Source organism: Cynocephalus volans, chromosome 13, assembly GCF_027409185.1.
Source record: "Cynocephalus volans isolate mCynVol1 chromosome 13, mCynVol1.pri, whole genome shotgun sequence".
Lineage (NCBI taxonomy): Eukaryota > Metazoa > Chordata > Mammalia > Dermoptera > Cynocephalidae > Cynocephalus > Cynocephalus volans.
The window spans coordinates 45,433,100-45,460,194 of NC_084472.1; the positions used below are offsets into that span (position 1 = coordinate 45,433,100).

The 27,095-nt window shown below is 41.4% G+C and overlaps 1 protein-coding gene across 1 annotated transcript in view; it reads right to left on the reverse strand.

The window, feature by feature from the left end:
- Nucleotides 1-27,095, reverse strand: part of MYO5B (myosin VB) — a 211,660-nt gene that overhangs the window by 149,018 nt on the left and 35,547 nt on the right. Inside the window, exon 5 of the mRNA XM_063076684.1 lies at nt 4,221-4,377. Within this exon, the coding sequence (XP_062932754.1) occupies nt 4,221-4,377 (157 nt within the window). The remainder of the gene's footprint in view (nt 1-4,220; nt 4,378-27,095) is intronic.

Consider the following 27,095-nt stretch of genomic DNA (forward strand, 5'->3'; position numbering starts at 1 on the left):
ATGACATAACCATGTTTGTTGTTTATGCATAGAGAAACACGTAGTAAAACAAAAATGGACTGAAACAAATGATTTCAATATAATTGGGATTGTACAATAATGAGGTACATACCTAACTGTATGGAAACACAGAAGGGAGCAATTAGCCATGCCCAGCAGAATGAGAAAAGCTTTAAAAAGTGCAAATTAAAGTTGATCTTAAAGGGTAAATAGAATTCCACCAGTGGGGAAGGAGAATGGATTCTATATATGAATAAAGTGTGGACAACGGGACAGATGTATGTTAGAGGATGGACAAGTTTGGAGTGACCAGAGCGTATTGGCACATGACAGAAAACCAAAGGAGATAAGACTGGTAAGTTATGTTCAGGGTAGAACCTTGTATGCATGGGTTAATAGTTGCAGGCTTTCTTGTTTTTTTACCTTAAAAAAAAACTCTGAAAATTACATATCTGGTTGTAGTTTCTACGGTTTTTCTCACTGTATCCCTGGCCCCTGTTCTTTCTCCCAGGATTGGGGGAAGGAGGGGACGGAGTCTCTGTGGCTCTCGGACTCGAATGCCTAGAGACTCCAGTCACCCCAAAAAGCCACATGACCCCTCTGGCCTGGACTTAGGTTCTATCTCTCCTCCAACAGTCTCTTGATTACCAATGTTCTTTAAATCAGTACAGATTTGTAAACGAATCACTCCTGGGATGCTGACAAGCTCTTAAACAGAATGGGGTCTGAGAGTGCTGGCACTAACAATAAATCATCCCAATTCACCCTCAAGTCGCCTTTAACTCAAATAACTGCCACTTAGTGCAGCCCACTGGGAATTCCACTTCCTCAGACCACCCCCAACTCTCGTCTTCCCAGGAGGCATCTGCAGTTGCTGGGCTGTGGAAGCAATGAGAGGATGACATGACCATGACTGATTGCTTCCTGGGGAGGTGCCAGCCTTCCGCACACAGGGCCATCAGTAATCAGCTGTCCCCTCATTAAGACAGGCCCACTGCTGGTGACAACCCTCTGAGGAGCCACAAAGCTGCCTGGCCTTCCTGATACAAGGACCCGGCTAGACTTGGAACTTCTGGAAATTTGTGTCTTCCATGACTTTCCAGAAGACTCTGGCAGTGCAAAAGCCTAATCCTACTCAGGGTTCTTCCTGGCTACAACTCTTCCTTTCCACATTCATATCCAAGATTTCTCTTGAATATAACACTTAATAACAGCTCAAGGGACTGTCCCTATGATGACAAAAACCTCCATTTGACTGAATGAGCCCCTAGGACTTATCCACATAGTTTCCAAAGTACTAATTCATACAAGGCAGAAAATGTTTTGAGCCCAAACCACTGTAGCATTTGTTTACACAATCATGTAAGCTGAGGCTGGTTCATACACTACATACTCTCTCTCCTTCAGACCTTGGCAACTGAACCACCTGTTGTAAATTTGGGGTATGCATATTGCTCTCGTGTTCCTCCTATGCCAAAGTACCCAGAGCAGGGTCTCAAACAGATGCTCGCACACCAAAGTTCACAGCAGCGTTATTCAAAAGGTAGAAACCACCCAAATGTCCACCAGAGGAACAGATAAACAAAATGTGGTATATCCATGTAATGAAATATTATCTAGCCATGAAAAGGTACAAAGTACCGATACATGCTAAAACATGGATGAACCTTGAAAACATTAGGCTAAGCAAAATGAGTACAAAAAGTACTAGTATTATATGACTCCACTTTGTGGAATTTGAGGTATCTAAAATAGGCAAATTCATAAAGGCAAAAACAGAAGAGAGGTTACCAGGGGCTGGGTGTCAGGGAAAGGGAGAATGGGGGGTTGTTTAATGGGTACAGAGTTTCTGCTTGGGATGAAGAAAAAGTTCTGGGAAATACAGGGTGTTGACGGTTGTACACACACTGTGAATACACTTAATTCCACTGAATGATACACACCAGATGGTTTAAAAGATAAATTTTGTGCTATATATATTTTGCCACAATAAAAAAATTTCACAAAAACATTCCCCCCATGTCTCATACACATTTAGTAGTGTGGTGATCTGCTTTCACTAAATTCCCAAAGTGACTATCAGTTTCTTTGTTCAGTCGCCAGAGATCCAAGAGGTTTCTTCTCTGTTTTGCCTGAAATAACTAATTTATCTTTTAAAAAAAAAAAAAAAAAAGAGGTAGTATCCCGTGTCTCTGAATCTTACTGCCTAAAAGACGAACTGAATTTTGAAACTCAGGGGCAAAAGAAAGCCTGGTTTCACTCCCATTTGAGGTAAAACATAATGCTAACTGCAGAGTGCTGTGCAAGCTGCTCCAACACAGGTGTGGTAGATGGTCTCAGGAAGGCCAAGGCCACACATACCTTCTGAACTGGGACCATGGCCAGACCCCAGCCTTGGGGCTTAGAATAAACACCGTGAGTACACAGGCTACCAATTAATTGTAGAACAACAGGGAGTTAAATTATGGTAAAACCATTTATTTATATATGTTTGCAGCCAATAAGATAGTTCATAAAAATTTTAATGAAGACAAAGTTTGTTCTATAAAATTCAGTGAAAAATCTAGAAGAAAATATACCAAAATGGTGAATGATTATCAGCAGGCTATAGTATTATGGGGGATAGTTTCCTTTCATCCTTTCACATTTTCCAGTGAGCTCTCTGTATCTTTTTAATAGGTCAATGGTTCTCAAAGTGTACTATACAGACCAGCAGCATCAGCATCCCTTAGTAAGTTATGAAAAGCACAGATTACTGAGCCCCTTCCCAGACCTTCTGAGCCAGAAACTCAGAAGGGGTGGAGTCCAGCAATCTGCTTTAACAAGCCCTCCACACAATTCTTATGCAGCCTCAAGTTTGAGAAGCACTGTAATAAGAACAAAAATAAAAACTTTTATTCTATGTGTTTGGTTAAAATGCTCTCAACTGTACTGATCATTTTCCAAATCATCTAAGAACAAATGCTGAAACTTGCTTTTGTTGAATTCTTTGTGAACAGGTGGTGTTCTGTTACTCAGAGGAGAACTGAAATTCTCCAGGTAACGCAACTCTGAGGACAGGAGATTCTGCTTGGATAATCAATGAGCTCCTATGAATTGAGCCTCAGAATTCACTCCTGCACTTGGTAAAGGAAGAGGGAGAGGCGGGGGATGGGGAAGGTCCAGGCAGTTTCTTGTTCCCCCAGCTCCCAAATAACCTGAAAGACCAACCGCTGTGGGGACTTGTGTCCTAGCTGATGGGGCTCAGGGCTCTGCAGGGAAACTTGATGCTATCTCAGCAGCTTGTGGCCTCAGCTGAATTTCTTCTTAATAAAACAGAGGGGCTGCCCAGGGCTGGCAGAAGGGCCCACTGCCACCAGATGTAATCCAGACAATAATGAAGAGCCTCAGCTTCAACGGTGGGGAATCAAAGCTGGCCCAGGGACAGTGAGGCCATTTAGTTCTACACTATCAGAAATCAGTCATCAAGGAAAGAGAGAAAAAAAAGAAATGGCATTCTGATCCTAAAAAAGATTAGTTACACTAAGACCTAATTTTTTGAAAATGTGTCTGTCCCTGTAGTTGTATCAACTGCTCTGAACCCAACCAGCCCCTCTCCTGAAGCCCTGAGTGTAAAAATACAGACAGGACCTGCCCTGGCCAGTTTATGCCGTCACAGGGAACTGGTTTTTGAGGATGTTCAACAGATGCTATGTTATCACATGCATTTCGGCTCTACCCCTTACCGCCCCACCTAAAGATAAGATGTTCAAATTTGGGGGGTGGGGAATGTAATAACCTAGGCTTCCTACCCCCTCCCATGAGAATCCCCCTCCTGACTCTGTAGCCCTTCAAATCATCTAATGGTTTTGGTGGCGCCCTTTCTGACACATGGTGTCAGCAGGGAAGGGGACAGCAGTGCAGGTGGGGGTATGTGGGAAGGACCGTCACTGCAACATTCAGCAGCATCCAGGGATGTAGGGAACATGAGAACACTCCATTCAATACTGGGTATCTGAAGGACACAGCAGGTCAGAATATTCTCCAGTCTGTGGTTTCAGGGACACCTTTATAATTTATTCAATAGTAGACAACGGGCTCCCAGGGAGAGGTGGGAATGCTGCCTACATGAGCCACTTCCAAGGGTTCTCAAGATCAGTCATGCCAGGCTCAGCACCCAGCAGTGCTGCTGCCAGCAGGAGGTCTAGCCAGGAAGGCTGGGGACATCTGGAAGGCTTTACCTCCATGATGGGACTGGACGCCAGGACCTTCTCTTCGATGTTGGCATCACTGGCTGAGCCACCCACTGTGGCGAAATAGCGCATGGCATACTTGGCTGACACAGTCTTCCCGGCTCCGGACTCCCCGCTCACTATGATGGACTGGTTCTTCTCATCTCTGCAAGGGACAAAGCTCTGGTCAGCTGCTGGGTGTGGAGAGGCTCTGTTGCCTTCCAGAGACTGTCTGACAAGGGCCTGAGCCTCACTAGGAGCATCTCTCCCACTTTTAGGGATAAATGGGGAATAAATGTGGAAGGGCAGTGCAAAAACAGTCTGCCCTCCCTCACATGCCTGCGCAAGATCTGAAGTGGGGAGGAAGAAAGCAGTCCTGAGGCGGGCTTAAAACAGTACATACCTTTCTTTATGACCCAGAAGAAGGGAGATACAGCCAGCAGGTCACTCTCTCAGGCTCTCTCTGGGTACAGTGCCCCTAGGTCACTCCCTTAACACATCCTAAGTATTTCCGTACACATACATACCTACACACACACACGCACACACTCTTTCTCTCTCTCTCTCTGTTATATAATCTCATCTATGATTCTCTAACATGCCCATCTCATGCCAATATATAGTTTCTTCAAAAACAAGGATCTTTTCTTCTCTTGCATTTAAGTCTAGCATGCCTGTAAGTAGCTTTGAACATTTTTTGTTCACATAGATATATGAAAAAGATCGTGCTAACAGCCGCCAAGCTGATCTTCCCTCAAGTTTCCCAGAATTTGGATAAAATAGCTATCAGTTGCAGTAAGAGGAATTTGAGTCAGACTAAATGGAAGGCAGAAAGAAGATACTCTATATCAGGATAAAGACACATCCATCTTTACCCCTTTAAAAGAGATAGTGAGAAGACAGACAAGTAATAAGAAGAGCAGCCCAGCAGATCTCCCAGGAAAATGGATGTTCAAAGCAAGGAGTGAGAACAAACATTAGGGCCACCACTTTGGGGAAAAAATTACTTGTAAGGGCTGTACTCAGCTATGCACCTCCAGTTCACAAATCCACTTCCCAGAGGGCAGGCACTCTGCTTTTGATCCCCAGTGCCTGGCACAAAATATATACTTAGTATGTACTGCTGGACTAGGAGCAGGACTAGGTTTAGGGCTCAACTAATCCAACTCCCTTTCCCAAATGAAGGTAGGTTTAGAACTCAAGTCTCCAGGCACCAGCTTGTGTGGCTTCCTAGGCAGAGTGGGCTACAGAAGAATAATGTGAGAAGCCACCATCTGCAGCCTGCCCGGCCTTGCTGATCATCAATGCAGGTAGGTCCTTGCTTCTTGGCATAGGTGAAAGAATGCCAGCCCCTCTTCTGACAGGGGTCTAGAAGCTAGAAAAGTGGTGTGAAGACAGAAGGGAATCTGACCAATTAGAGGTAGACTAGACAGGAGAGAACTGGGCTGGAAGGAGAGCACAAGGGGGAGAGTCACGTGGTAGCTGGGATGAAACCTTCACCACGAGCCTCTCTTCAAGGTCAGCAAGAGCTGGTCTCAGCTCACACAAATCATCAATGATGAGAAAGGACCCAAGTGCTGTCTATAGGTGACTAGCAGACACGGTGGGGAAGATGAAGCTGAAAAAACATATCTTTAAAATTGGCTATACAACCGATTACTTGAAAACTTATATAGAATCTTACCTAGTGTCCGGTGGATGGAATTACAAGTGACTTTGAGATCCTCCATAGTTCTAGGACATCACTGTTGCCACAGTGTTTGTTTCTTCTCTCCTTGCTCTTTTGAAACCTTTACATTGAAAGGTGGCCTCTCAAGAAGTCTGGGGATGCTTGTAGTTCTCATTCTCATTTGTTTCTTACTTTAGTTTTAGACTCCAACCCCTGGTCCCAGAGGATGACGACAGCCGTCACCTGTACACTCAATACCTTCATTATCAAGTCCTTAGAGAACTGCACAGAAGCATAACCACCTCAGTGACTACAAGCATGGTAAGTTGGGCTTTGCACCTCTGAAATGACACAAGTTTGATGCCATCTTTAAAACTCCGTGTATCTACAACTAGGAGAACTGGATAGTAGCAGCCATACCCAAAAGGTTGGAGTTTTGCCAAAATCTATGTGTTTAACCTATAATACATGGACAAGCACAGGATGTGTCTGACTGTTGGTCCTCAGCAGAGTATCACTTAGAAGGGAGGGGTATATACTGTCCAAAGTACTTCATAAGGATCCCTAAGAAGCAACATACGGATGCCAGAAGAGAATGAACCAGATCACGGGGGAGAGGTGGGGATGAATGCTGCCGGGCTCCCTTACACACAGAAACCTGGACTGCAAGGAGACCCGGGTAACATGTTATGCTTGGCAAAGACAAATAAGGCAGAAACCAGTGACATGCATGACTTTCCACTAACAGCATCAAGATAGGAATTGCCCTGCACATCACTGGAATGATTGAAATGTCATGCACTGCTCAGGAAAGAGTAGTCATATGAGAGACAGAAAAGAAGCAAGCAGGCTAACCCAAGGGTAAGAGGCCAGGAAATCAAGAATGGGGGCTAACTTATGTGACAACAAGTCTCCAGAATTCAAAAAGAGAAGGAATCAAGGCAGGAAAAAAAAAAAAAAAAAAAAAAAAACCAGCAGGATGTGGAGGCAAATTTTGGTGTTTTAATGAAAATGTATGTACATGGCCAAGATACGATCACGAGTTATAATTATCCCCAAGTTTTAAAACTCATTACATTTGATGCTCTTTTGGAGGAACAAGTATGGAAAATTAAATAATAGTTTTTAAAAACTATTTTAAAAAAACTATTAGTGCTAATTCCTGCCTAATTTGATGGATATTAGATTTGATGCTGACAAGTAGGCTAAAGACAGAAAAATTCACTCTTAGACCAACAAGTGCCTTTTAACTGCTTTCCTAATTTAGACTAATGTAAAATATTTGAAAATTCATGAATTTTATTTAGCTTTATTGTGTGACTTTTGCACATACTACCCACCCTAGCCTAGCACAGAGCTAGGTGCACATTAGGTATATGTACACTATTTTGCAACAGCCCATAGGGATAATATATTATAGCACTCTCACCTTGTTCTACGCATATTAGCATTCCTTCCAACTCACTGGAGAAGTGGAATCCAGAATATGGACATTAGAAACAGACTTGAATTTGAACCTCGGGTGCACCTGAGATAGCTCAATCTAACTTTGGACAGTGTAGTTAACTTATTTAACCCTCAGATCATCTCAGCACAGTTTCTCAGGACTTCGATCTCTGAAGCCTAAGCTCTTCTAAGGGTTCCCCTTGGTTTAGGTACCTAGGTCTCTAATTCATCTTAACACTCCTGTCAAATTAAATTTCTAAAGCACAGCTCTAAACACGTTTTTGCCATTCAAAAAAAAAAAAATGAAATAACTACGCATTGCTTATCAAATCAAGTTCAAACTCCTCAGTTGAGCATTTGACCCCCTCTACAATGGATACCCCAACACTAAAACCCTTAACAAGTACAGCGCAAGCTGTGAGATTGTGAAAAGGACATTGGGCTTTCAGTCTAAGGATCTGCCACAAGTCCTTGTTCTGACATCTTCATAAGCCACTTATCCACATTATAGAGAATGCTTCCCATCTTATACAAGTATATTTGCTACAAGGTTATGTGAGATGATCTATACACGTCTTATAAGATGATGGTATTGTGATTCAGCCAAACTGGACTCCTTGTCAGTCTCTGAAGACTTCACACTTTCCCACCACTTCTGTTTATGGTATTCCTTCTACCCGAAGTCACCTTCAATTTACAGCTGTCCCTTGGTATCCTCCAGGGAACTGGTTTCAGGACCCTCACGAATACCAGAATCCATTGATGCTGAAGTCACTAATATAAAATGGGGTAGTATTTGCATATAACCTATCCTCCCGTATACTTTAAGTCATCTCTAGATTACTTACAACACCTCATACAATATAAATACCATGTAAATAGTTTTTATATTTTTAAATGTATATTATTTTTTACTGTTGTATTGTTTACTGTTTTTTCCACCTTCTAAAGTCCCACATGACTTGCTTCATACCACTTTTAAGACACTGTAACATTTCAGCTTATACTGTTATTAGTCCTTGCATGTCATTTTACTGGCTGTGTGACTTTGGGTGGCTTTTTTATGGCCCTTTGTCTTTTCATCTCTAAAGTAGAGGGTTGTGACTTGGACTTGCCGAGTGATCTAGTCTGTCTCTGACATTTGATGATTCTCTGTGTCTAAAACCATAACGGGAAGTGTGGGTGGGGAAAAGCTCTTAGTTTTAAATTTCAGGTATTTAGGACTGATTGTGGGGAAGATATTTATGAGCATGGAATCCTACCCAATGTCCTTCAAAATATACCCATGTCTGGCTCCATCCATTCAGCCCAATTATAGAGATGACATAGCTGGCAACTTGCATCAATCTGCTTTTTAATAAATCCTTTTCTCCTGAGCCCAGCAAAATTCCATTTAGAAAAAGTAAACGATGGCCAAAAAATTCAGTACCCAGCTATTATTCAGGTCCAGGTTGTTTCCAGGAAGTCATGCACTGCTACAAAAAATGCAGTAGTCCAGGCTGTTTTCAGGAAGTCATGCACTTCTATAGGAAATGGCCCTAGAAGGCATATGCCACAGATAAGAGCATAGATCCTAAAGTAAGGAACTCTGCCATGCTGCAGCTTCCAGGCAAAATTCCTGACCACCAACACATACACAAATATACATATACACACACATGCACTAATCCCCAGTTCACATGACCCCCCCCCCACTTCTTTGACACCTGAAAGGAAGGATTTAATTGCTGCTAAACACCCTTCTCCTCCAAAAGCTTCCCACCAAACAACTGCAGCATTTCAAGCTCATGAGCAAGATCATTCTCTCTCTTCCCCATTCCTAGAGGGGACCACCAGGTAAGGAGAATGGTTCTGTGGCTGTCAAGACACCTGAGGTCATGATACCCAAAGGGGAGTCCTGCTGGTCAGCTAAGGAGACAGTCAGGAGAGAGCTCTGTTCTGAGGAATCCCTCTGAAGTGTTGTCATCTTGTTTGGGTTTCCTGCAGAGAATAATTTGTCACCTGTGGTGTCACAATCAGCAATTTGTACACAGAACCCACAGAGAAACACTGCTTGAATCATCTCAGAGCTGAGGGAGAAGCCCTGGTAAAGCTCCAGAGGTTTAACTTCCCAGCAGCCAACCTGGCTGTGACCAGTGAAGCCGGGTGTCCCACCACCGACTTATGTGACACTGTGGCGCCCTCCATCCTCACACACTATGTTTTAACAGCCACAATCAGTTCACACCTAGTCACTGAACTGACAGCTCATGGTGGGCAGGCAGTGTGCTTTCACGTTGAATCCCCAGGGCTCCTGGCACTGAAACCTATCCACCACTTCCCACCCTGCTGCCTCCTCCATGTAAGGGGCAGCAGCTTCTACTCATTCTCACCAGCCAGACATGCAGGAGTTGCTGTGGATTCCTTCCTTTGCCTCCAGCCCCACATCAGCACATACTATTGAATCTGTCTCTAGAATGTAGTCTGCTCTCTACTGTACCTCTTAGTCCAGGGCACCATCTCTGCCATGCATTACAACATTAGCTTTCTAATCTCTACTCTTATCCTCCTCTAATACACCCTTATGTGACTTTCTGAAAATGATATTAGATCTTATGTCTCCCCTGGTTTAAGTTTTTCAGTGACATCCCTCTTCCCTCTATATAAGACCCATGCTCCACTGTGTGCAGACCCAATGCCTCTCGTTCCAGCTTCACTGCACGCCAGTTGACTTTGACTATGACTATGTTCAAGTCACACAAGGCTTCTTTATCTTCTCACACTTTGCAGCAACCTGAAGCTATTCCAGTTCAAAATGATTTTCCCATTCCTTGATCTCACAGCTGTTAATGCCTGGTACTCAATCATATTCTGCTTTATGGCAGCTCATGTATAACTGCTTTTTAATGTAATTAACCAACTACTTACATCATGCTCAAATGGTTTACAAAACTCTTAGCCTATATCCCTTGCTTAAGATTCCTAACATCACTGGGTGCCAGTCTTTTCATTTTAAAGAGAAAACTGAAGTCTGGAAATGCCAAGTGATGTGCCCAGAATTCCTCAGCTATGAGACATCAAGCCTGAACTTGAACACAGGCTTCCATCTCCTTGCACAATTTCCCATGGGTTTATGCTGCAATTTTTCTGTATTATCACTGCGCACAATACAGTCACAAAGCAGAAAAGAGGGGAAGCCTGGCCTACAAGGTACAGCAGGAGGGACACCTCATCTCTGAACACATCATTAAGTCCCTCTGTCGTTTCATCTTGTAGCAACAAATCATCTGAAAATTTGGGTGTATCAATAGGATATATTCTGTTCACTAATGGGATAATCTACTCTTTCTTGTCTATGTCTGTCTATACTTTAATCATATTGTCAACATCATCATCAAAACATAGGTCATCTATTAAAAAAAGATTATGATAAAGGATAAGACACAAAGAATTTTTAATTAAGAATTTCTGTTCAACAAAGATCTGCATCAGTACCACAGACAGGTTATATGCATCAGTATAATAGACAGTTAATAACTGGGAAAATTATTTATAGGCCAGGAAAATATAGCTACAATGATTCCTAGAAACAATGCTGACTTAAAAATAAAAATACTATATGTGGTATGCCATTTTTAAAAGTTCAAATGGGCAAAATGAAATAACATAATGCTTAGAGACACAAACACAAAACTATATTAATACAAAACTATCAAAAACCTGTTACAGTGAGGTTAGTCAGGTTGGGTAGAAGTCAAGCAGAAGGAAGAATCAGATTGGGGAAACAAAATAAGGTTATGTGGGGAGGCGGTAAGACTGGGGACAGAGGTAGGTTAGGCTGGAGGTAAAGTTAGGCAAGGGAGATACAGGAAATTACAGTGAGGCAGACGTGGGCTCAAAACAGAGCCACACAGTTATGCTAATGTAAAACGGCCTCCTCCCAAGTTTGCAGTGCCACAAGGAACACTTCTGCTGCGAAAAGCAGCTGAGCCTGAAAGCTCCAAGCAAGAGATTTTATGAACCCTTCTAACAAGAGAGCCAGGCCTGCAAGCAAGAAAGAGATATATCCCAGGCACCTGAAGGTCACCTGTGTGAGGAGCCTACCAGGCCCAAGACCCACACAGGCCCTGGGGTCCAGGCACGAAGGTGGCAGATGGGCACCTCTGTGGGCCTCTGCTATTGGGGCTGACATTCTATGCTGCCACACCCTGCCCCCGCCCCTGGGGAGGGAGATACACTCAGGCAGAGCCCAGAACTCAAGACAAGCCATTCAGGAAGGTGGTCATAAATGTTCATCCGAAACTGCTTAATCGGCATTTAGCAGGCAGAGTCCAAAGTGTCTACTTGGTAAGATGAAAATGAAACTTCTGACAGTGTAAGAGGTAAGTACTTAGTGCATTTAATAACCAAACATCATTTTCCCATTTCAGTGTCACAGTGGCCCTCAGAGCACCAAGTTCTCTTTATAAATTTCCTAGGTATAGTGTGATATTGGTAGTGGCAAAATGAATCTGCCCTTCCACTTACTTGCTGTTCTGAAGAGGGGCTGTCTCCATCTCAGAGGTGATAGCATCGCAGAAAGAACCCCAGGGAGCTCCATGCAGCCCACCCCCTCAGTGGCAGATAAGGAGGGGTGGAGTGAGATGGAGCATGGGTTACGGAGCTTCTCAGTGGGAATGGGAACAAATCCATTTCTTTGCTTTTAAAATAAAGGGCTGGAAGATAATCCCTAAGATCTCCTGATACTCCTATATTCTGTGATTCCAGACCCACAGGATAGCTGAGCTGCATGATGCATTCCACATCAACTACAGTTACCTGATGTCCAAAATACACTGTGGAACTCAGAAACCTGTGGGTTTAGGTGAGAGTGAGCAACAGAGGCAAATGTTTTCTGTGATTTTAAACTTTATAGACTTGTTTTAGTTAATGTTGTCACTAGCTGGGGGTGAACTATGATACACTCATATAATACTTGGAGCCTGTAGTACCAAATGAACACCACTTTTCATCTAGTCCTGGAAACTATTTTGCAGTGAGCAAACACATTCAAGTAAATTCCTTGGCCAGTAGTGCAGCTGGTATTTACAGCCCGGTGCATCTGAGGGAAGTCAGTCTAAATCCCATCCTTCTTCCTCTACACCACACCATCTCTTTGGCATGCTACCAGTAACATACAAGATCTTTTCTTATTTCTTTTACAGACATTGCTTCATCTATTCATCTTTTAAATTTAGGACATCCCTGAAGGTCAATTTAAGCGTCCCTCTCACCTCTCCAGGTTGCCTCTAAGGTGACCTCATCTTCTCCCATGATTAATGGTCACCCACAAGTTGTCCACACTCAGATATCTCTACAACCCAGAGCCTTCTCGTGAGAGCCAAATGCATATACACAACAGACCACTGGACCACTACACATGGAGGCTGTGCAGGTACCCAGAAGCCTGCATGTCCAAAACAGAGCTCTTCAGCTCTCCACCAATCCACTCCTCATCCTGCCTCCCCCAAGGGGGTGGCTCAGGAACCCATGCAGCAATGTGGGGGGAACCTGGGAAGCGCCCCTGACCCACTTCTCTCCCTTACTCCATTAGGCCAAGTTGACTGAACTGCCTTGATTTTTTTCTAATCTATCCCTCAAGCCCTGTTCCTCATCCTTTCTCTCCTGGACCACAGCATGACTGATCCTCTGCTGCCAATCTTATCCCCTACTCAGTCCATCTTCCCCTCATTGCTACTGGAAAGATATTTCCAAAATACTCATCTGAACATATCTAGGGACTGCTCAGTACCTGTGCATGAGACCCTGTGGCCTGCAGGATATAATCAATGTCTTCAGGACTTAAGGCCCTTCCTGACCTGTTCCCAGAGACCATTCCAGGCAGAGGTGTGAGGCGGTTCAGAGGGGCTGAAAGCACAGGGTGTGTTCAGAGAAGAGGGTGAAGTTTAGGACACTCATATCCCAACAGGCAAGTCATGGTTAATGGCAACACTTTGATTGGCAAAGAACCATCATTTGTCCTCTTAGAGCAGTTCTCAACCCCACCTGTCCATGAAAAACACCTGTGGGACTTCTGAAACTACCCTGCTGGATCCCACATCAGATCAACCGGATCACAATTTCTGGGAGTAGGGCCTGGATATTTGTTTGTTTGTTTGTTTTTTAATCCCACAAGTGATTCTAATGTTCTGCTAGGCTTAAGAAGCACTCCTTGGCCCCGCCCCACTGCCCCTGCACCCTGCCACCTTGGACCCAGGCAGGAGGGGAGCTCCGGACCCCACCTCACCACCCCGAATCGGCACCATGCAGGCGAGCCCACTGGCGCCAGCCAGCAGAACCACATGGCTCCACATGCCCCCTCATCCCACCTCAGACCCAGGGGCAAGCACCAGCCTATGGATCTGACCCACCGAGTTTGGCCCAGCAGAAGTCTACGTGTTAGGGGCTCATTCTACAACCACAGAGTCTAGAATAGGAACCAAGTTGGTTTAACATAACCACCACCACACCTACTGTCAAGTAAGACAGTTCACCCCCCACAGTAGCCACCAAGGCCACTCCACAGCCAGCCTCAGTGTAATAGAAGAAGCAAACCTCCTACCAAATGACCAAGCAGCAGCAAAAAACACTAGAAGTACAAACAATAAAGAAGAAATGACACCACCGAAAGGATACAGTAATGCCCCAAAGTCAGACTCCATGGAACAGGGAATCCTTGAAATGTCTGAAAAAGAATTTCGAGTAATGATCTTAAGAAAACTTGAAGAAATAAAGGAAGACTCAATTAGAAAACATAATGAAACAAGAAAAAATATCCAGAATATGAAGGAGGAAATCTACAAAGAGACTAATACCATAAAAAAGAGTGCAGAACTTCTACAAATGAAAGACTAACTCAATGAAATAAAAAACACGACTGAGAGCTTGAGCAGCAGGGTAGAGCAAGTGGAAGAAAGAATTTCAGAGCTTGAAGATGGTCTTTTTGAAATAACTCAGGCAGACAAAAAAAAAAGGAAAAAAGAATTAAAAATAATAAGGAAAACCTAACAGAGATAGCAGACAATCTCAAGTGCTCTAACATTTGAGTTCTGGGTATTCCTGAAGGGCAGGAGAAGGGAAAAGGTATCAAAAACCTACTCAAGGAAATAGTAACTGAAAACTTCCCAAGTGTAGGGTGAGATACAGACCTTCAGATCCAGGAAGCTCAAAGGTCCCCAGATTCAACCTAAAAAGATCTTCCCCGAGACATATTATAGTTAAATTTGCAAATCTCAAAGATAGAGAATTCTACAAGCAGCAAGAGAAAAGCGTCAGGTCACTTATAGGGGAACCCGCATGAAACTATAACAGCAGACTTCTCAACTGAAACCCTATAGGTCAGAAGAAAATGGAATGACATATTCAAAATACTAAAAGAAAAAAACTGCCAGCCAAGAATTCTTTACCTAGCAAGGCTCTACTTCAGAAATGAGGGAGAAATAGTGTATTTCCCAGACAAACAAAAGTTGTGGGAGTTCACCACCAATGACCAGCCCTGCAAGGAATTTTCAAGGGAGTCATTCATCTGGATTCTGAATATTGGTGACCATCATCATGAATACACAAGAAAGAGCAAAACCCACAGTTAAAACAAAAATGCCAGCAAGAAAGAGAAAGAAGCTAAACCATTCTGCCTTAAATCCCCAACTCACATTAGAGAAGAGAAAAGGGGAAATAATGATCAAAAGATATTTAAACCACCTAATTAGCAATTAAATGACAGGAATTAAACAACACTTCTCAATAATTACCCTGCAGGTGAATGGACTAAACTGCCCATTCAAAAGACACAGACTAACTGACTGGATTAAAAAGACAGACCCAAGTATATACTGTCTTCAAGAGACCCACCTCACCTGTAAAGACACTCATAGGCTAAAAATGAAGGGATGGAAAAAGATATACCATGCAAACGGAAACCAAAAATGAGCAGGAGTAGCTATTCTTATATCAGGCAAAATAGACTTTAAAACAAAAAAACATTAAAAAAGACAAAGAAGGCCATTATATAATGATAAAGGGAACTATCCAGCTAGAAGACATAACAATCATAAACATGTATGCACCCAATACCAGAGCACCCAGATATATCAAGCGAACACTCTTAGACATAAAGGAGATAGGTCCTAATATATTAATGGTGGGTGAACTGAACACTCCTCCCTCAGTATGGGACAGGACTTCCAGGCAACAAGTCAACAAAGAGACACAGGATTTAATCTACACCCTAGACTAACTGGACTTGGCAGATATATACAGAACATTTCACCCAACAACTAAACAATACACTTTCTTCTCATTAGCTTATGGTACATTCTCCTGGATAGACCACATACTAAGTCACAAATCTAGTCTCAGCAAATTTTTAAAAATTGAAATCACTCCAACTATCTTTTCAGACCACAATGGACTAAAAGGAGATAAACAATAAGCAAATCACTGGAAGACATACAAATACATGGAAAATAAATAATAGGTTCCCAAATGACCTAGGGGTCCAAGAAGAAATTAAACAGGAAACCAAAACATTTCTAGAAACTCATGAAAATAAAGATACATCATACCAAAACTTGTGGGATACCGCAAAAGCAGTACTAAGTGGGAAATTTATTGCAGTAAATGCTTATATCAAAAAAATGGAAAGACTCCAAATAAAGCACCTAATGCTATGCCTCAAAAAACTTGAAAAACAACAAAAATCCAAACCTAAAGGCAGTAGACAGAAAGAAACAATTAAGATCAGAGCAGAACTAAATGAAAGAGTCCCAAAAAACAATAGAAAAAATTAACAAAACTAAAAGTTGGTTTTTCAAGAAGATAAACAAAATAGACACACCATTAACTAGATTAACAAAAAAAAAGAGAAGACCCAAATAACAAAAATCAGAAATGAAAAGGGATACATTACAACTGACACCACAGAAATACAAAGAATCATTAGAGATTATAAACAACTGTATGACAACAAATTTGAAAATCTGGAAGATATGGATAAGTTTCTAGACACAAACAAATTACCAAGACTGAACAAAGAAGAGATAGAAAACCTGAACAGACCAATAACAAGCAAGGAGATTGAAGTAATAATTAGCAATCTTCCAACAAAAAAAAGCCTGGGTCTGGATTGCTTTACAGCTGAATTCTATCAAACTTTTAAGGAGGAGTTAATACCAATTCTCAGGAAACTGTTCCAAACAACTGAAACAGATTCTACTCTCCCAAACTCATTCTATGAGGCCAACATAACTCTGATACCCAAACCAGATGAAGACACAAAAAAAGAAAATTATAGGCCAATATCCTTGATGAACCCAGATGCTAAAATCCTCAACAAAATATTAGCAATTAGAGTACAGTAACATATTAAAAAAATTATACACTATGATCAAGTGGGATTCATCCCAGGGATGCAAGGATGGTTCAACATATGAAAGTCAATAAATGTGATACATCACATCAACAAGCTCAAGGACAAAGACCATATGATTATTTCAATAGAGGCTGAAAAAGCATTTGACAAAATTCAACATTCCTTCATGATAAAGACTCTCGACAAATTAGGTATAGAAGGAAAATATCTTAACACAATAAAAGCCATTTATGACAAGCCTACCACCAGTATTACTCTGAATGGGGAAAAATTGAAGGACTTCCCCTTAAGGACAGGAACAAGACAAGGATGTCCACTCTCACCACTTCTGCTCAACATAGTACTGGAGGTACTAGCTAGAGCAATCAGGCAAGAGAGAGAAATAAAGGGAATCCAGATTGGAGATGATGAAGTCAAACTTTCCCTATCTGCAGATGACATGATACTATATATAGAAAAACCTAAAGACTCTATCAAAAAACTCCTAGAGCTGGTAATGACTTCAGTAACATTGCAGGATACAAAATAAATGCCCCCAAATCAGTAGCATTTATATACTCAAATAATAAATTAATAGAAAGAGAAAGAGAAAGTAAGCCCATTTACAATTGTCACCAAAAAAATACGATACCTAGGGATCAACTTAACCAAGGAGGTCAAAGACTTCTACAATGAGAATTGCAAACCATTTCTGAAAGCAATTAAAGAAGACACAAAAAGATGGAAAGATATTCCATGCTCTTGGGTTGGAAGAATTAACATTGTGAAAAAAGTCTATACTACCCAAAGAGATGTACAGGTTCAATGCAATCCCCATCAAAACACCAATGACATTCTTCACAGAAATGGAAAAAACAATCTTACCTTTCATATGGAAAAACAAAAGACCCGGAATAGCCAAAGCAATCCTGAGCAAAAAACCAAAACCAAACAAACAAACAAACAAAAAAAAACCAAACAAAGCTGGAAGCATAACTCTGACTGACTTCAAATTATACTGCAAAGCTGTTGTAACCAAAACAGCATGGTACTGGTATAAAAATAGACATTCAGACCAGTGGAGTAGAATAGAGAACCCAGAAATCACTCCTCAGGCTTACAGCCATCTGATATTAGACAAAGGCAACAAAAATCTACATTGGGGAAAAGACTGCCTCTTCAACAAGTGGTGCTGGGAAAACTGGATATCCATATGCAGAAGAATGAAACTTGATATGCATCTCTCACCATACACTAAAATCAACTCAAAATGGATTAAAGACCTAGATATAAGACCCGAAACTGTAAAATTATTAAGGGAAAATATAGGTGAAACACTTCAGCAGTTAGGTCAGGGCACAGGCTTTATGAACATGAGCCCAAAAGCCCAAGCAGCAAAAGAAAAAATAAACAAATGGGACTATATCAAACTAAAAAGTTTCTGCACAGCAAAAGAAACAATCAACAGAGTGAAAAGACAACCTACAGAGTGGGAGAAAATTTTTGCCAACTATGCATCTGACAAGGGATTAATATCCAGAATATACATAGAACTCAAGCAATTATACAGTAAAAAAATAAATGACCCAATCAAAAAACAGGCAAAGGAGCTGAATAGACATTTTTCAAAGGAAGACATACAAATGGCCAACAGATACATGAAAAAATGCTCAACATTACTAGTCATCAGGGAAATGCAATTTAAAATCACATTGAGATACCACCTTACTCCAGTTAGAGTAGCTATGATCAAAAAGACGGCGAATAACAAATGCTGGCAAGGGTGTGGAGAGAAGGGAACACTACTACACTGTTGGTGGGAATGTAAATTAGAACAACCACTTTGGAAAACAATTTGGAGATTTCTCAAACAACTACAGATAGATCTTCCATATGATCCAGCAATCCCTCTTCTGGGTATATACCCAGAGGAATGGAAATAATCATGTCGAAGAGATACCTGCACTCCCATGTTTACTGCGGCTCTGTTTACAATAGCCAAGATATGGAACCAACCTAAATGTCCATTAATAGATGAGTGGGTAAGGAAACTATGGTATATATACACTATGGAATACTACTCTGCTATAAAAAAGAAAAATACTCCCATCTTCAACAACATGGATGAACCTGGAGAAACTTATGCTGAGTGAAACAAGCAAAGCACAGAGGGATAAATACCTCATGTGCTCACTCATATGTGGGAGCTAAGAGAGAGAGGAAGGCAGGAAACAAAGACCACAGTAGTTCCATGATCCAACAGAGAGAGGGAACATTCCTAGGGCTACAAATTGGAGTGGAGTGGAGGGGAGAGGGAGAGGGAGGTCGGGGGATAATTGGAAGGGGACAAAGGTTACAAAAGCAATTTCTGGTAATGGGTATGTCCCCAATATGAATCTGGCCCCCACATCATGGGCAGGAGGGGGAACAATCAGCTTTGTATCTCATGAATGTGTGAAATAAACAAACAAATAAATAAATATATTTTTTAAAAAAGAAATGTATATTAAAAAAAAGAACTATTCCTAGAGGTACAACAGCTTCATTAAATAGATCACTATATAAATATGTTCTGGTACTCGCAGCAATGCAAACACCTTGTAACTTATTCATGGTTAATATTAGCCTAACACTGAACTTCAAACAAAAATTCACTTAAAGAGACTAAACAGTCTTTAGTTTGTGAATATAGTAATTGCTTTTCCTGGCTGCAGACAATAGGAGCCTTTGCGTTTAATTCCAAGCTCCAGCTAATGGCTTACAACAAATCACCTAGAAATCAAAGCAGAGTCTTCTCATTAACTGGATTTACATTGTTGACACCCACAGAGTTGGATTAACAGTGTGGACTGGTCAGCTTTGGATGTTGGAGGCACACTGATGCACACGCGTTAAGAAGAGCATCCTACTGCCTGCTAATGCCCACAGTTGGGAAAAGTAAACATAGCCTCACAATATCTCCTACTTCAGGGGTTCTTAACCTGGGGCCCACAGACTACCAGCAGGTCCTTGGGCAGAATTTGGGGGGATCAATGAATTTAGATGGAATAAAAGTCACATCTTTAGTTGTACTAAATTCTAACAACATTAACATTTCCTTTATTTAAGAATATAGCCAAGCTTCACAGAAATAGAAAAAATGATCTTAAAATTTGTATGGAACCACAAAAGACCTCATATAGCTAAAGCAAACTTGAACAAAAAGAACGAAGTTGGAGGCATCACACTTCCTGACTTCAAAATATTCTCTAAAGCTAGAGTAACCAAAACAGCATGGTTCTAGCACAAAAACAGACAAATAGACTAATGGAACAGAATAGAGAGCCCAGAAACAAACCCACGTACTTACAGCCAACTTGTTTTCGACAAAGTTGCCAAGAACATACAACAGGGAAAGGACAGCGTCTTTAATAAATGGTGCTGGGAAAACTGGATATCCACATGCACAAGACTGAAACAAGACCTCTCTCTCTCTCATCATACACAGAAATCGACTCAAAATGGATTACAGACCTAAATTTAAGACCCCAAACTGTGAAACTACTAGAAGAAGACATAGAAGAAACACTACACGAAACAGGAGTGGGAGTACTTTTGAGTGAGAACTACAAAGGCACAGGCAACTAAAGAAAAAATACACAAATAGGACTACATCACACTAAAAAGCTTCTGCACAGTAATGGACACTATCAACAAAGTAAAAACAGAACCTACAGAATGAGAGAAAATGTTTGCAAACTACTTATCAGAAAAGGGGCTAATATCAATAATGTATAAGGAACTTAACAGCAAAAAATCAAATAACCCAATTTAAAAATGGGCAAAGGACCTGAACAGACATTTCTCAAAAGAAGACATACAAATGGCCAACAGGCATATGAAAAAAAAATGCTCAAAATCACTAATCATCAGGAAAATGCAAATTAAGACTACGATGAGAAATCATCTCACTCTCTCAGAATGGCTATGATTAACAGGACAGGAAATAAAAAATGCTGGCAAGAATGCAGAGAAAAGGTAACCCTTCTACATTGTTGGCGGGGATGTAAATTGGTACAGACATTGTAGAAAACAGTATGGAGGTTCCTCAGAGAACTAAAAATAGATCAACCTTTCAACCCAGCTATCCCACTACTGGGTATATACCCAAACAAAATGAAATCAATATATCAGAGACACTTGCACTCCCATGTTTAGTGCAGCACTATTCACAATAGCCAAGAGATGGAATCAACCTAAATGCACATCAATGCATGAATGAATTAAAAATAAACAAAAAACCCACTGCGGTGTATATATATAGATGGAATATTATTCAGCTATAAAAAGAAATGATATCCTATCATTTGCAGCAACATGGATGGAACTGGAAATCATCATGTTAAGTAAAGTAAGTTGTTCTCACAGAAGTAGAGAGTCCAGAGGCTGGGAAGGGAGGTAGGTAGGGGTAAGACAAGTGGTGGACTAGGGGGTACAAAACTACGCCATCTACCCTAAGTGAATCATTGTGCAGTATATGCATGTACTGAAACACACTGTACCCACAAAAATGTACAAGTAAATGTTTAAAAAAAAAAAGCATATGGCCCCAAAACCACAGCAACATTAGCAGAATCTGTAACCATATATTAGCAGAATTTGTAACCATATATTACAGTTGCTGCAGGAATCATTAAATATTTATGCTCATCAATAAATACCCCCTTATATTTATTATATTATATCACAAATTCCTAAAAATATTTTGATAACTTTCAGTATAATCAGTTTACTTTGTAAAACTACATAATATTCTTGATTTTGTCTCTTGGCCCACAAAGCCTAAAATAGTTACAATCTGGCCCTTTGCCAGATTTTGTCAACTCCTGAGGTGCGACCTTCAGCTAAGCCTCTCCTCTCATTACACAGAACACAGGAAATCATTTACACTCAGACCACCTTTGTTAACAGGGTACATCATCACCATGCTCCCCCCCCACCCCCCCAGGGCCTAACAGATCTCAATAACATTAGAGGAATCAAATATCCCAGGTAATTGCTTTTTAAAAGTTTTACTCTTAAATGTAAAATAGAAGACTTCGCAGGAGAAGTGCTGCAGTTACTGATGTTGCACCCAAGGGTGACTTGCAGCACCCACTTGGGCCTCCTCAAATATTCAGTGAAGGGGTTGGGCTAGATCAGTGCTTCTCAAATCTGACTGTGCATTAGGTCAGACCTAGGGAGCTCGTGAAGACACAGATTGCTGGAGTCCATCTCCAGTTTCTGGTGCAGCAGGGCCGGCATGGGACCCATGAATCTGCATTTCTAACAGGTTCCTGGGTGATGGTGATTGTGATGCTGATGCTGCTGGTCTGAGCACCCTGAGAATCACCGAACTAAGTGATTTCTCCAACCCTTTGCTGGTTTGAAATATCATAGTTCTCTTCCCTGGGCCTGAAGCTGAATCTGTCTCAGTTATCTTGGAGTGTGTACTCTAGAGGGTAAGGGCTGGCTCAAGAGAAGCAGTTCATGGGTCTATCCCTTCTCCCATATGTCTGCTACAAGGCTCTCACATTTCTCAATTCAGAGACACTCTCACTGGGTTAAGCTTTCTTATCCTTCCTTCCCTAATAGCAAGCAGCCCCAGCCTTCTGGCTCAGAAACGTTTCTTCAACCCTTCAAATATTTGAGATACTGAGGACAGAGGTAGGGGGTGCGGGACAGATGCTCAGCACCGGGTGATGTCAGGAACTAAAGGCCCACTCAGGAGAAAACAACGATGGCTACATGGTATACAGCATGAGGGCACATGGCAGACAAACCATCAGAGTCTGGTGTCCAGTAGGCCCTCAATAAATACTGCATGATGAATAAATAGATACTGAAGGTGAAAAAAGAATCCAAGATATAGTTCAGCTACGGAAACATACTACTAATTGCAGCCATTCATGTCAACTAACATTTATGACTAAATTACCATATAGCACACATGACTACGAATATTAAACATATTACACTAATTCTACTGTAGGTTTTATTTAATTATAAAAATAAATGCTTAAACTTCATAGTGTTTTGCCTACATAGCTTTAAAAAATTGGACAGAATACTCATTCCAGGCATAGATCCACACACCTGAAACGTGGGGAAGCTATCTGCCTTAGGAATCTCACTTGTGACCCAATATTCTAGCCAGTAAACTAAAGTGTTCTAGAGGCAGGTAAAAGAAGGGAAATCCCATGGATGTTAATTTGACAGCATCAGTTAAGTAAAGTTGTTTAAAGCTTGTAAGAAAAAAATGTGATAATGGAAACTAGAAAAGCTCAGGCCAAAGAATTTGCAACTTAATTTCTCAGTGCTTCCATAAGAATAACAAAGTTTATTGGATCAGAGGCTTAACCAGCCTAAAGAAATGGGAACTCTGCAGAAATACTGGATATAGGAGTTGATATGGGATAGAGGATTCTTGCCTTTCTTGAGAGAAAAGTCAGCTGGTCGACCAGCGGCACAAAGCCAGAAGAAGTTCTAGGGTTAACACCCCTCCATGTTCTGGTAGTAGATCTGGAGGGTAAGAGCTTTTCCATCTTCTCTCTCCAGTGGGGACTCCAAGTAGACTGCAGTGTCTTTGGGATTTCTTCAGAAGAATACAAATGGGGGAAAAAGACAGCATTTGCTTTTCTGTATGGTTTTCTTTGACATCCTGCAGCATGGAGAGTAATCCCATATGGCAAAGTAACCGTTTCCACAATGAACTCTAGGTTACAGAAGAGCTGGCTCTTTATTCCATGAGTTTTCTGTCCATCCTCATTACTAGCTTCAACACACCCCCACGCACCTCCTGCTTCCAGCTTTTAGTTACTTCCCCAGCATCTCCCAAAGAGAGTACAGGAGAAGGTAAGAGAGATGACCACACAGGGAAGGGCCTCACTTGACCACACCAAACATCTTCCTCACAGGGAGGTGCCACCGAGATGGGTATGGGACAGAACTCCCACTGTGCCCTGCACTATTGAGCCTCACCAGGGACCCCATGCCCAGTGAAGGGCACAGAGTCTGACATAGATTCTGACATAAAGGGACTGTCCACAGCAAGATAAGCAGGATTGTGAGAAGGGGGAGACTAAGAAACCAGGACGTTCAACATGAAGCTACAAAGACTTGAGAAATCTGCAGCAGGGGTGGGGAGCATAAAGAATCGCAAAGAGCAGAAAAATCAGCCTGACCTTGGGAGCTCCATCCCCAGCCCGGGCAGAACTAGTGCCAGTGACAAGTCACAAAGAAGCTGCTGTCAGCTCCAAATTACACAAAACTTAGTAGCTCCAATCAAATGGCACTACTCATGTTCTCCCTCATTCAGTCTCACTTTCACCTTACACCTTTTTTCATGGATGTTTCTTCATGTGAAATTCCTCCCTCTCCATCTCCTTCCCCCAGTTTCACATGCAAATCCTATCTATCCTCCCCACCCCACCCCCCCAGTCCCAACTCAAAGGACTTCTTAGGAAACCTGTTCTGAAAATTCACCTGGTGGTAGGTGCTTTGCTCTCCAGGGGCCACTGCTCAGCACCTGGATGCCTCTTAGGTAGCTGCTACCTTCTTTTCCCATGGAGGAAACTGAGTGCAAAGAAGTGGAATGATCTGTCGAAAGCCATGCTGTAAGTTGCAGAGTCCCAACTGGATATCAAGAGTCCAGCATTCTCTCCTCCTACCATGCAAGAGCTCTTCAAATACATCGTGTACCCAACCACATGAAAGGCTGCTTCGTGAAACAATGTGCTTCAGACTGAAGGAGTTCAAGCAAAGACATAATCTACCTTGTGGCTTAGCAGCTAATTCATGTACCTGTGGCACTCAGAGTACAGAGCAAGTGCACAACGAACACCAGCGCTCATTCCTCAACAGCACTCTCTCATTCACAGTCTCCCTGGTACAATGTCACAAACCTGTGTATCCTGGGATACAAACGAATTATACCCATAAGGCCTCTAAACACATCTGAGTCCTCAAAAGAAAGACTCACTTTAAGAGGCTGGAAAACACCTCAGAATGGAAAGCAAATCAGTCACTTGTTGGGCAGGCAGAACTTACCGACTCTCAAACACCTCTAACGAAACTAAAATGAGGAATACTACTCCCTTCTGTCAGTTCCACCAGGATATATATTAACCCAGGATCTAATCCTACATGAACCCAATTCCTAAAGGCTTTCTTTTTAAATTCTCATTTTATATTTAATTAAACTTAGATTGAAAAGGCTGGCTTCCAATTTGGAGAAACCCGCTTTTTAAAATAATAAGGTAGATTTATTTGCATATTGGTTAGCATGTGACGTACCAAATGTTGGTGTGTGACTACCGCAACACAACAAATCTTACTGGACAGGATTTTTTACGACATAACATTATTCACATCTGCCTCTCTGCCCTCATCCTACTGGTCTCAACCTCACTGTATCAGGTCTAGACTCAAACGGTATCATCTAAGAGACATCTTTCCTGTCCACCCACTCTAAAATACCATAAATAAATGACAGATTTGGAGAAGGTAACAGCCTGAGATGTAACTCACGTACAATGCACCCACTTAAAGTGCACAATTCAAAGGTGTCTAGCATGTTCAGAGTTGTACAACCATCACAACAATTTTAGACCATTTTCATCACCCCCAAAAGAAATCCCATGCCCTTTACTGGTTGTTTCCCATTATCCACCAGTTGCAACACACTACCGTAATCTACTCTTACCCCCCTACCCTAATCACTTTCTGTATCTACAGATTTGACTGTTCCAGACATTTCAAGTAAGTAGAATAATATAACATGTGGTCTTTTGTGACTGGCTTCTTTCCCTTGGCATAATCTTTTCAAGGTTCATGCATACTGTAGGATATATCTGTACTTTGTTCCTGTTTTATAGCTGAACAATATAACAGTCCACTGTATGGATAGATCATGTTGCTTATTCATTTTTCAGCTAATGGACATTTGGGTTGTTTTCACTTTTTGCCCATTATAAATAATGCTACTATGAATATTCATGGGCAAGGTTTATGTGGACATTGTTCTAATTTTTCTAGGGTTAAATGTTTTATAGATATAATACTAGCTTTGTAGATTTTCTTGAAGGACAGGCACTGAAAAATCTCTTACTTTTTGCCCATCAAAATCTTACTGTTAAATCATAAAAGACATAGTACACTATCCAAGAACAATTCCAATTACTTACTTCCCTAAATAAGCTGTATTTTTAAGCAGCTGAGATGAAACAGGAATCTCTTAACTCCGAAGTGTTTAACTTGACAAATGCAACAGCAGTCCTTTTACTTCAAATGTTTATCAAACAAAACGTTTTAAGAACTGTGCTACGTTTTATCACTAGACTGGTTTAACTTTTTTGATGCCTAGAAATGCTAGTTAACATTACATTTTAGTTAACTGCCTAGAGTCATTTTGAGAAACTCTAGGTTCCCTTAACACAGAAACTGATTTTGACTATTCAGGCAGTTATATTTCGTTTCTGTTACTTGCACATGACTTCAAATATGAGTTCAAATGGGCCTGCTTTAAGAGCAGGGTTTTTTCAGTTACTCATATCTTTTTGCTTGATGATACATACACACTTTATAGTCTACCTTCCTTATGCTCTAGGGAACTCTGCATTTGCATGTATGTTTTCTGCACACTCTGTGCCTCTCCTGAAAGATATGTTGAGAAAGATCTTAATTTATTAGGCTGTTCTTTCTTTGTGTACTATACACTGATTGTAGAAATTTGTCTAAAGAAGTCTGAAATCCTTAAAATACCAATGTGAACATAACATTTAAACTGGATTAATATGGTCAGTCAAGGAATATTTTATGAAATAATGATAATGGCTAACTCTAATGTCACACCTTCCATGTGGCAGGCATTTTTCATCCATCATTTGATCCTCAAAACAATCCTAGGAATAAGGTCCTTTTACTACCATCCCCATGATGTTACAGGTGAGGAAACAGACACACAGAGCCGATATGACTTGCTGAGGTCACACAGCTGGTTAGGTGGCAGCCTGGCTCCACACCCATGCTCTAAGCCATCAAGCCACACTGCTTCTGGTGAAGATGAAGGGGGCTGTCATGGTAACATCATGTCATAACATGTAGTTTTAGTAGGTAGCCATTTCAACTACCACTTTCAAGCCAATAAACGTGGATTTAATAAGTAGTTGTTGAGAATCACAAGGGAAGAAGACAAGGAGGGAAAGTAGGTGGACAGATATCCCAAACTAGTTAAAGAGGTAGCACTTTCCTCTGACCAGCTCAGATGAAGCTCTGTTCCCCAGGCTGTGTGATCACCTGGCTTGTACATTGTACTTTGCTTTTCTGAAGGAAGAACAGTGTGAAAACATGTTATACCCCAGAGCCGTTTATTCTCCATTGGGGA